This window comes from Lichenostomus cassidix, chromosome 9 (assembly GCF_008360975.1).
Source record: "Lichenostomus cassidix isolate B80296 chromosome 9, HeHo_3.0, whole genome shotgun sequence".
Lineage (NCBI taxonomy): Eukaryota > Metazoa > Chordata > Aves > Passeriformes > Meliphagidae > Lichenostomus > Lichenostomus cassidix.
Window position 1 is genome coordinate 21,937,535 of NC_139490.1, and position 10,698 is coordinate 21,948,232.

A 10,698-nucleotide genomic window follows, 5' to 3' on the forward strand; every position below is an offset into this window, starting at 1 on the left:
TTTCAGAGGTGGTCTTCTGAAATTTTTGGCAGTACATTTATTCTGGGCAAAGTTAGCAGCTATCCTGAGTCTTGGTGTACTGCCTAGGGGAGGTAATGCCCAGTAACAGTGTTCTAGCACCTTTGTATGGGATCACTTCCCAGATGTTTTATATTTTGGAGGCAGGATCACATTTATTTTGAGATGGGATCATAGTTTCTTCCTTTGGCAAGAAAAACAATTTTGGATCCACACATTCGGTGGTCTTGATGAATTCAAGTGATTTTCTAGTATACAGTGCTATCAGTTAGAGCTGTTGCACCATCAGAGTGGGAATGTAAAAGCCAAGGTGTTGATCTTTTTGTGCTGGTACCTTTAGTGTCTGAGCAATCAGTGGTAGGGTTCAGTTTTGAATTCTGACTGTGTGAGAGTAGAGAATTATGATGGTATATAGAGCTGAGAAGGAGGGTGCAGATACCACTGTGTGTCATGTAGTTCGATGGGTGTCGTTGATGCTGCAGCCAGCAAGAGCTTTCTTACCTGGCACTTTTGTGAGTTATATTTTTGTTGGATGCTTTCAGTGTTGTAGCTGGGCTCTGCGAGAGTGAAAAAACATACTAGCACATATAACTGGGGAGGAGTCCGTGTTGCCGTCTGAGTGTGGTGCAAGTAAGAGTTTGCACATGGAACGAGAAGGTCAGCAAACCCTTTGTGTCCTGATGCATTTCATTTGATTACCATGACCCGACGTTTCCACCCTGGGAGAGGCACTTTGGGTTGGTTTGTAGGTACATAGCACCATCTAGCTGTGTACTTGACGGAGATGGAAGTACACCATGGTTATCTCCAAACCATCCAATGTGGAGATCCAAAGTCCACTGCTGGCAAAGAAAATGTGCCAGAATAGAAAGATTTCACTGACATTCCCTTCCTTTTGCAAACTTGTATTTGCACCACAATCAAGTGACAGTCACTTTTCCTTGCAGCCTGTAAACTGCACACATGATCATGGTGCACTGCACCTTCATTCTCAGCTATATTGCGTAGCATCATGCACTTTCAGTCTCTCAGAGTCTGAAATCTCCGTCTACTTCTCGCACAGAGAAATGTGTCAGGATAGAAGCAGTTGCTGGATCTCCAAACCTTTCAGCAAACCACCATAAGGCTAAAAGTGCATGAAAGTGCAGACCATCATGGGGTATGAACAGTTTACCAGGTTTAAGGGGAAATCACTTGCTGTGGTGCAAATGGAAGTTTTCAAATGTCAGGAGGAGGAAGATCAGCGAAAACTGTACGTCCTGGCACATTTTTCTGAGCGAGTTGTATCTGGAAACTGTTCCATTATCTTTGACTCTACAAGATTGAAAGAATGTTAGAGCACGTAGGGCTGAGAAGCAAAGTGCATAGCATCAGTTTTGTCAGTTTATGTGCTCCAAGCAGAAGATGAAGGCCAGAGCTGGAGTTTTTTTGTAGGATCTTCTGTAAGGGATCAGCTGGACATTTCAAGGTTTGAAACTGGGATCTGCAACAATAAAAAAACATGACATTTCATACAGCTTGAAAGGAACGTGCATAGTCCCAGTTGTGTAGTGTCTGGTTGAAAAGGGCTAATCCACCCACTGTTTTTGTCCTGGTACATTTTTCCACACAAGAGGTATATCAGGCTCTTTGGACACTGCGAAAATCTGCGATGGTATTTAGAGTTGAGAAGGAACGTGCAGGGCACCATAGTGTGACTGAAATTTACAGGCTGTAAAGAGAAGAGGCCTGTCACTCGATTGCGGCATGAACACAAATACCAATTCCAAATATGCAAGCTTTTTGTCCCGGCACATTTCTCTGTGTAAGCTGTAGCTGGACGCTTTTCAGTTTAGACCTTTACCTGGCCGCTCGCAGTCGGTCCCGCAGGGGCAGCAGCACCAGGAGTGCCGGTGCAGCAGCACCGCGTCGGGCAGGGCGGGCCCGAGTGACAGGGATGTCAGCAATCGCCGCCACCGCGGCCGTTCCTAGCCACAACCCCGGGGCGTCAGTTCCGGGGCTGCCCGGGCTTCGCTTGCAAAGCCGGCGGGCTGTGGCGGCTGCGGCGGAGCGGCGCGGCATTGCGAGCTACCGGTAAGCCCCGGGGGCTCCACTGGGCTCGGGACTTCCCTGTTTAACCCCCTTCCTTACCGACAATCCCTTCTTCGTTCCTCTGCGTTAAGCCCCGCTGTCTCATCCAGTCTCCCCCGCCCCACCGTGCCCCTTGTCCCCTGCTCCGTGCCTCCTGTCCCCTGTCCCTGTCACCCCCGGCTCCCGGTGGCTCTTCCGTCGTCCTCTGTGTTCCCGGTGTCGCATCTCCGGCCTGGCCTCGTCCCGTCACCCGTCATTCCTCAGGCAACGATCAACCATTTGTGCTATTATTGTGATTCTTCCCCATCCGTTTGGATTAAAAAAGAGACAAATTCTCAGGTCTCTAAGGTGGTTTACTCCAAGTGAAAATAAGCGGGTCTGGAAGATAGGACATACTTTGGAAATTACCACAGAAGGCACGAGCAGATATACTTGGCCAAGAAAATAAAATGGATTTGGGTCTGATAAAGCACCTGGGTATGAATATTAAATATGTACATGTATGAAATTGTGGTACATGAGTGTAAGTTGGTGTGTGAAGAGGCAAAGCAGCAGCTTGATAATGGTCGCTCCCTGCAATGATTAATAACCCCAAATTTTATGGTTTCTCTGAGTTTTCTACTCACTCTGAGGGCTGTGGACTACTGTTTGTCTCAGGATGCTAAGACCAGTTTTGTGTTTTGGCTTTGCTGAAGGTTTAGCTGTTTCTGTTGGACATTTATTCTGTATTTTTAGAAACATTTGGGCTCTCATGTAATGATGTGCAGTCCTAAGGGGCAGGAGAGATGCTGAAGCAGGTGGTTTAAAAAAAAACCCAAGCTCTAAGAACAGGGGTTCAAATTAAAGTTAAAAGCTTGCATTTTTTAATCAATAAGTTTTGCTTAAAAGTATAGAATAAAAATTAAGAATAGCAACATAACATAACATTTGGGCAGTTATCTGGTGTTAGGATGCTTGCAGATGGGGGAGGAAGAGGAAGTGAACACAGACAATAAAAGGTGATGAGAAAACATGGATGTTACCAGCAAAACCCAGAGGTAATGGCAGCTCCAGCAATGCCTGGGGGCAAACAGGATGTCTGGCTCTTGGTGTTCAGGTGCTCAGGAACCCCCATGGACCAGTATGACAAGTGACTTGAAGATCTGAATTTGAAGGAAAGGAGAAGGAATTGGAAATTGTGAGGTTTTGGCTGCCAGGTCTGTTTTGTCACTGACAGAAGGGTGCCTCACTTCACTCCTTGAATTGTGTGCTCATTAAGCTGCCGCCTGATCCCCAGCAGTGGAGAAAGAGAAGACAGAGCGTAAAGTTGTAATCACCCCAGCCAGTTTTTGGTCAGTGGGGTTCCCAAAGGCTGGGTGTGTTTCCCAGCATTCCTATTCCTCTGATCCATGGAAAACAAAGTGGGGGGGAATCCTACCAAAGGCTTGTTAACAAACTTATTTACATGACAAGCTTTTTAACATATTTGTGTGAAAAAACATAGTATTTTAAGGCCAGTAGGAATTCTGTCCCAAAGCTATGTACCAGAAGACCGGCTTTACAAAAAAAAAAAAAAAAGAGCACTTCAGGTGTAGCAAGGAAGAATGACATATCAGGTTGTCAAGGAGTGTGAGATATGGTGCAGTGTGGAAAATTCTCCTGAATTTTATCGAGGAGTTCATCTTCAAAGCAAGTTCGACCTAATTTGAGGTGGTTCAGGCGAGGCAGCACTTGCAACAAAGCGATAACAGTACCAAGGGAGACCAAATCATAGAGGTCAAGGCACAGGGTCTCCAGGTGCTCCAGTGTCACAATAGCAGCCAGCCCCTTGTTTGTCAGGAAGTAGGCGTTGCTGATTTCCAGGTGGCGGAGCTGCTTCATGTGGCGCCCGATGAATACCATGGCAGCATCACCGATGATGCAGTGGCGTAGAATCAGGCGTTCAAGCTCTTCCAGGTGTGGAGCTGCCGCTTGGATCCCCGTATCAGTGATGCGGTAGGTGCCACAAAGGCTCAGTGTCTTCAAGCGGTTCTGTGAGGAAATGTCAAGAAGATCATGGTCAGAAAAGGTGGGAATGCTGTGGATAGCGAGGTGTTGTACCTGTGGTGGCGGCACCGAAGGGGAGACGCTGAACCAGGCATCAGGAATGTCGCAGAGGCTCAGCTCCAGTGTGGTGATAGAAGAGGGCATGCTCTCGTATGGGACACGGCGGAGGTCTGTCTCGGTCAGGCACAGCCGATGGAGCTGGGGACAGCGCTTCCGAAGGGCAGCCAGCAGTGCCGGTGAGAGGAGCCGCTGCTTGCGGCCGGAGCGAGGCATGCCCCGCATCCGCAGGGTGCACAGGCTGTCGGGGAGGCGGTGGCGCACCAGGTGCCACAGGGTGCGGCGGGTGATCTGGGGGATGAAAGGGCCTGGTTCCAGGGGGTGGCACGGGGAAGGGCACCCCTGTGACAGCCTGGGTGCTTCCCCCCCATTCCCTCAGCTTCTGCCTACGGCGGGGTAATTCCTGTGCGCCCTGCCTGCAGTGGGGTGACCTGACCCCCCCGGTGTCAGTCCCTATCCACAGCGGGGTGATCTCGCCTCCCCCCATCGCTGCTGCCCCGCGGTGTGCGCAGGCGGCCCGTACCCGGAGAGGACTCAAATCCACATGTGTCCAGACCGCTCGGTCCTGCGCCAGCCGCTGCCACCGCCGGCAGACCCTGCGGGGAGGCGATCAGCAGTCAGCGCCGGGGCGGGGAGGCGGCAGGCGGCCGGTCCCGCCCGGGGGGACCCTACCTGGCCGCTCGCAGGCGGTCCCGCAGCGGCAGCAGCGCCAGGACCTGCAGCAGCACCGAGTCGGGCAGGGCGGGCCGCGCCGCCATCGCGGCCGTTGCTAACAACAACCCCGGGCGGCAGTTCCGGGCCTGCCCGGGCCTCGCTTGCGGAGCGGAGCGGCCTTGCGAGCTACCGGCAGGGCCCCGTAGGTCCGCTGGCCTCGGGACTTCGCTGTTTAAACCCCTCCTTACCGACACCCCCCTCCCGGTGCCTCTTCGCTCCTCCGCGTTAAACCCCGCTGTCTCCCCCGCCCCACGGTGCCCCTTGTCCCCGTGTCCCCTGCTCGGTGCCTCTTGTCCCCTGTCACTCCCACCCCACCCCCGGTGCCTCTTCTTTCCCGGCACTATCCCCCTTGGTGTCTCTTGGAGAAGAAGAAGTGACAGTGCTGACTATTGCTGGTCCAGTCACTCCCCCTGACGTGTTGTTTCTAACACCCTTGTAATGTTCACGTGGCACCAGCTCACATAATCTCCTCTCTGAACACTCAGCAGGCCTTTGCAGGACGGGAACAGCTGTCATGACTCTCAGAGAAGAGTCTGGAATGTCTGCAGTGTGTAGCTGCAACCCGGGAAGAAGAGAACACAAAGTAATAAACTCAACTCAGGAGGATGCTTTAGCAGGTAAAACATGCTGTCCCTACCTCTGTAAAGCTTCATTGTCCTCTGGAACACAACACATTTTCCCAGACAGCACTTTGGACAAGCACATCTGCTTATTTTCTTTCTCTCTCCTGTGGGCACACACTTTTGTATTTTCTCTTTATTCTGGCACCCCATGGCCTTCACAAATGCACCTTGACACCGATGCCAACCTCCTTGCCCCAGGGTCCCCAGACACACACTTGTCTCACTTTCATAGCTCACACTGAGTGCTTTTTGCCCACAACAGTCTCTGAGCAGAGATCTCCTTGCCTTGATGTCCAGAAGCTGTTTTGCTCCATTTGGTGACAGATTTCTGTGATTGTTTTTCATATCCAATGTGTAGATGAATGTGTAGGCCAGCTGAATGTTTATGAAAGAAGTGATAAACCTTTATAGAATCAGGATGAGCATAAGGAAAAGGAGAAATCCTACCTAATTCTGGTAATTAATAATTCCCCCATGGTAAGATGGGGGAAATTGTGAGTGTTGGGAGATTCCAAAGATGCTTCAAAATGTATGAATGGAAAATTGAAAATTCCCTTTCATGTGGCAGAGTATCTGCAACTATTACTGTTTTCTAAATAAATTTCAGAGGATTAAAATTGATAAAAAGATACTAATGTATTTCTGTTCTGTCACCAACTTGAATAAAATTTCAGGTTATGTAGGTGTGTTGGTTTTCACTGGGGTGCAGTTAGTTCTCTTCCCAGTGGCTGGTGTGAATGTGTTTTGCATTTGTGCTGAGCACAGGGTTGATAATCTAGAAATGCTTTTGTTACTGCTGAACAGAGCTTACACAGAGTGAAGGCCTTTCCTGCCCCTTGCAGGTGGTGAGAGTGCTGGGAATGCATGGGAAGTTGGGAGGGGACCCAGGACAGGTGACCTGAGGGATATTCCAGACCTTATGGCATCATGCTCAGTGTACAAAGCTGCAGGGAAGAAGGAGGAAGAAAGCTCTGAGCTGGGCGGGCTGCCTCAGAACCCCAATCTTCCCTGCTCCCAGGGTGGCTGTTTCAGGCCTGGGCCTGCATCCAGCCCCAGGCTGCCCCCGACGGCGCTGGCACCTGCCCAGTCTGCCAAGGGCCCATTGGGGCCATTCGCTTGCTGCAAGGGCAGGACAGCCGTGCCGAGGTGGCCCCACGTCGTCGCCGTCGTCTCCATCCCTTCGTGGTGCGCTGGCGCCAGCGGCAGGAGCAGGAGCGGCAGGAGCAGGAGCAGCAGGAGCAGGCAGCTCCTGGGAATCGCCGGCGCCAGAGATTGTCCGATGGGGACAGGGCACCGAGCCCCGTGCCCCGCCAGCGTGCCCGGAGAGACCTGCAGCAGCTGGGCGGAAACGGGCCAGCGCACGGACCGTGGGTGCCGAGGACCATGGATGAGCTGCTGTCCGGAGGAGACAACGGGCACCTCCTCTCTGTGATCCCATTTGAAGTGGAGCCTCCATGACCCATCTGCAATGAAAACTGGGATGCTGAGAGGGGCCTTGCTGGTTTCTTCTGCCAGTTTGCTCATTGCTGCAGGGCTGGGGTAATGGGAGCTGTGGGAGAGGGAAGGATATGGCTGTGGCATCTTGGGATATGGCTGAAGAGCTGGTAGAGAGGGATGAATGTGGTTGTTGAAACTGGAGGAGAGAGGCCATCCTTGGTTGCTTCTCTGCTGCTTTGCTCATCCTTGTCGGGATGCAGCTGGGAAATGGAAAGGGAAAAGGAAAGGGAAAGGGGAAGGAAGAGTCCCCTGAGACTCTCTGAACAGATCCCAAAGAAGCCAATGCCTGCTTTCCTGAGAAACAGGGTGAGAGAAGAGGCAGAGATGGAGGTTTGGGGTAGAACCTCCTCTCCTCTCAGGCTCTTGCACACCCTTGTACTGTGGAGGGATGCAATCCTGAGAGAAGCTTTACAGGCTGGGAGAGACAGCCCTGGCACAACCCTGTGCCAAAGGGCTTTCAGCAAATTCCCCCCTCCTACAGCAAAGCATAACCTGGGCTCGTGCTGCGGCTCTGTTGCTGGGTGGCATAGGCTCATCCCCCCAAGAGCTGGGTGTCAGCCTGCACTGGAGCCAGGGAGGGACTGAGAGGCTGACTCTGTAAGGGATCCTCGCCAGCTAATTGGTGTTTATAAGCTTAGATCTGCTGCTTCTTAATTTTATTCCAGCCCCTTGATTGAATTTCTCACATGTAAGTGAACCCCCTGAGTCCACCCTGGCCATATATAATGGATGGTGGTGGAGGGAAAGAACACAAACATGGCTGAATGCCAGTAACAGATGCCCAGACAGGGGTGCTTCAGATCCCTCTGCAGAAGATCCTCCATTGCCAGAACCTGCCCTCAATGCCCCTGTGCAAGAGGCTTCCTCTGTCCTCAGCACCTGGCCTGGGGCCGTGACCAGCCTCAGTCATTCTCCATTGGCCCCAGGAGCAGGACAAGGCTTGGAGCTGTCACCAAGCCACTATCTCCAGGAACAGCGCCAGTTCCACCCACTGAGCCGTGGTGCTGCCACTCGATGCCCCATCAAATATTAATACAATGCTCAATGCCTCTTTGCCCTGCCCCAGCACTGCAGCCCTGGCCCCTGCCCTCTCCAGGGCTGCCTGACCACGCCATCCTCCCCTCGTGCCCCGTGTTGCTCATTGCTCCCCACACAGGGACTTTGGGAGTGCAGCTGCACCACCTTTGGGTGTTCCCTGAGCAGGGCAGGACAGGACCCAACCCCCTACCTTCGGCAGCCAGCTCAGCCCCGTGCAGCAGGTAAGACCCCGCTGGGGCTGGGGCAGTGGGCATCCCCATCCCCGAGGAATGCCAACCCATCACTCCAGGGAGCGGGAGGATGGGCTGGGCGCACGGGATGCCCAGAGAAGGGCTGGTGGCCATGGGGCAGCCCCGGGCTCGGTTCTTGGCTGCAGGGGTGTCATAGTGCCCCCCTGGGGGAGAGCGGGCAGCAGGGATTCCTCATCTCCCCCCCTCCTCTGAAGGAATCAGATTCACCCGTGGGTCTCCCCCGAGGAGGGTTCCCCGCAAGGACCGGGGTGATGTGTCGGGTCACCCCTCAGCTGGGGGGCCCTGGAGGTGTTGGGGCCCATCTCCCTTTGCTGCCCTCCCCCAGGAGGAGGCCCGCGGCTCTGTCCCCAGCAGCCACCCGTACCGGCAGGGGATGGAGCCCGGCAGGTCTGTGCCGGCTGTGCTCCGCAAGCCCTCGCAGCGGGCCAGGATCCCGGCGCCCTTCCTCGCCCACTCGGTAGGTCGCTGGCTCGGCCCGCGGCCCCCGGCTCGTCCCCTCGGCCGCCGTACGCCTTCGAGCCCCCCGTGCCTCTGCCCGCACAGGACGGGGAGGCTGGGCTGGCGGGGCTCCCCGGGCCGGACCCCGCGGAGGTGGACGCGGAGTCCCTGGTGCCCACGCACGATGAGCGGGGCCGGCTCATCCCCGAGTGGAAGCGGCAAGTGATGGTGCGGCGGCTGCGGGCCCGACTGGCGGACGAGGAGCCGGCGGGAGGGCAGGTACGAGGGGCACGGGGAGTAAAGGGGCGCTGACGGTCGGGAGCCGCTGACCACCTCTCTCCGCAGGATGCAGCCTCCTGGAGCTTCTCGGCCTCCCACCAGGCCGTGCTGGGACCCTTCGGGGAGCTGCTGACCGAGGCGGACCTGCATCAGCTGGAGAGGGCAGTGGAGAGCCTGCGGCTGCGGCGGCGGGGCGAGGTGTACCAGAGCGAGCTGCGGCGCCTGGTGCGGGAGCTCCGCGCCCTCTTGCCCGCCCCGCTGCTCAACATCTCCGTCCGCAGCCCCCCGCCTGTCCCCGGGATGCCCCTGCCCCTCTGGTGCGGCCGCCTGGCCAGCGCCGTCGACAGCCTGGCCGCGCTGCTGGCCCACGCCGAGGGGGTGCGGGGTCCCCTCGCTGCGGTCCCCGCGCCCGCCGCTACCTCGGCTGTCCCCGCCGCCGGCGGGCATCACCGGGAGCCAGGAGGCAGCCTGGCCCAGCGGGAGATCCGGCAGTGCGGAGTCTGCGTCCGCAGCCTGCGCGGCGCCTTCGAGCCCGCCTGGGGGGCGGCGGGGAGCGCGCCGGCCGGGAGCGGCGAGGCGGAGGCCGCCAGCGACTCGGGCATCAGCTGCGAGGAGGCGTTTTCCGACGGCGGCGGCTCCCCGGGCAAGGGACAGAAGCCGGGGCCAGAGTGGGGCAGCTTGAGGAAGGAACGGATCGTGATGCTCTTCCTGAGCCACTGGAGACGCTCCGCTTACGCGCCCTTACAGCCCGGCGCCGGGGACCCTCGGGAAGCTGCGGGCAGCGGGGCTCGGGGGGCGGCGCGCCTGGCGCGGCAGAGAGCGGCCATCCAGAGGCTGCTGAGCGGCTGGCGGGACGCTGCCTCCCGCCGCCCCCCGCCGCCGCCCCCCGCCCGCACCCTGCTCTCCCCGGAGCAGTTCGTGTCGGCGGCGGGGGGCGGCCCGGTGGAGTACGAGAGCCTGTCGCTGGAGCTGTTCATGCTGGGCTATTTCCGCATCTTGGAGCAGGAGCTGCCCCCCGAGGAGCGCCGAGGCCGCCACCTGCTCTGTTTCGAGGTGTTTGAGCAGCTGGGCCGGCACGGCTGGCGGGCTGTGCGAGCCTTCCACCGCGCCGTCATCGACGAGATCGCGGCCGGGCGGCGCGGCTGGCGCGACGGCTTCGACGACATCAAGGCGCGGTACTTCGGCTCTCCGCACAGCCCGGGCCAGCGGCCGGGGCAGGCCAAGGACGACGGGGAGGAGATCTGCCGCTACATCGATCGCAGCTTCGCCTTTTGGAAGGAGAAGGAGGCCGAGATCTTCAGCCTGGAGGAGTGATGCCGCGGGGCAGCGGAGGCCGCGGGCTGCAATAAAAACTTTCTTGGTTCTGTCCCAGCTGAGCGAGGCTTTCCGGGGCGGTGAAGAAAGCTGCTGAGCTGGGCGGGCCGCCTCAGCACCCCAATCTCCCCCAATCCCAGGGCGGCTGTTTCAGGCCTCGACGGCTGCCGCGGGGCGAGATAACGCCCTGTATTTATAGCGGCACCGGCGGTGCAGGGCGGAGGAGGGAGGAGGGGCATCGCGGGGACCCCCGGCTACCGATGGGGTGCGGGAGGGTGCTGTGGGAGCGTGTCGCTCCAGGCCCCGTGCCCAGCCGACCCCCTCGCGACTGGGAGGCTGTCCTAAAGATGACAACGACGGGGATGGGCCGCGGC

At 56.9% G+C, this 10,698-nt stretch overlaps 2 protein-coding genes across 3 annotated transcripts; one reads left to right on the forward strand and one right to left on the reverse strand.

The window, feature by feature from the left end:
• Positions 1-2,420: 2,420 nt before the first annotated feature.
• On the reverse strand, positions 2,421-5,116 carry LOC146433458 (F-box/LRR-repeat protein 12-like). Of its 2 annotated transcripts, XM_085069795.1 has the most exons (4): positions 4,843-5,116; positions 4,694-4,766; positions 4,168-4,461; positions 2,421-4,098 (listed from the first exon to the last, which is right to left on the reverse strand). In XM_085069795.1, the coding sequence occupies exons 1-4, from the start codon at positions 4,926-4,928 to the stop codon at positions 3,688-3,690; spliced, it is 864 nt and encodes a 287-aa protein (XP_084925921.1). In that variant the 5' UTR covers positions 4,929-5,116; the 3' UTR covers positions 2,421-3,687. The 2 variants fall into 2 exon arrangements, with proteins under 2 accessions (XP_084925921.1, XP_084925920.1); XM_085069794.1 differs by having other exon boundaries at positions 2,421-4,461; positions 4,843-5,108.
• An 872-nt stretch (positions 5,117-5,988) lies between these two features.
• Positions 5,989-10,378, forward strand: ESPNL (espin like). Its single transcript, XM_085069801.1, has 3 exons — positions 5,989-8,750; positions 8,837-9,010; positions 9,077-10,378. The coding sequence occupies exons 1-3, from the start codon at positions 8,667-8,669 to the stop codon at positions 10,322-10,324; spliced, it is 1,506 nt and encodes a 501-aa protein (XP_084925927.1). The 5' UTR covers positions 5,989-8,666; the 3' UTR covers positions 10,325-10,378.
• The last annotated feature ends 320 nt before the right edge of the window (positions 10,379-10,698 follow it).

Coding starts and splice junctions, on each gene's coding strand:
- ESPNL (XM_085069801.1), top strand. CDS start 8,667: ATGGAGCCCGGCAGGTCTGTGCCGGCTGTGCTCCGCAAGCCCTCGCAG. Junction 8,751..8,836: donor CGCCCTTCCTCGCCCACTCG/GTAGGTCGCTGG, acceptor CTGCCCGCACAG/GACGGGGAGGCTGGGCTGGC. Junction 9,011..9,076: donor AGGAGCCGGCGGGAGGGCAG/GTACGAGGGGCA, acceptor CTCTCTCCGCAG/GATGCAGCCTCCTGGAGCTT.
- LOC146433458 (XM_085069794.1), bottom strand. CDS start 4,928: ATGGCGGCGCGGCCCGCCCTGCCCGACTCGGTGCTGCTGCAGGTCCTG. Junction 4,767..4,842: donor GACCGCCTGCGAGCGGCCAG/GTAGGGTCCCCC, acceptor GCCTCCCCGCAG/GGTCTGCCGGCGGTGGCAGC. Junction 4,462..4,693: donor TGGATTTGAGTCCTCTCCGG/GTACGGGCCGCC, acceptor TTCATCCCCCAG/ATCACCCGCCGCACCCTGTG.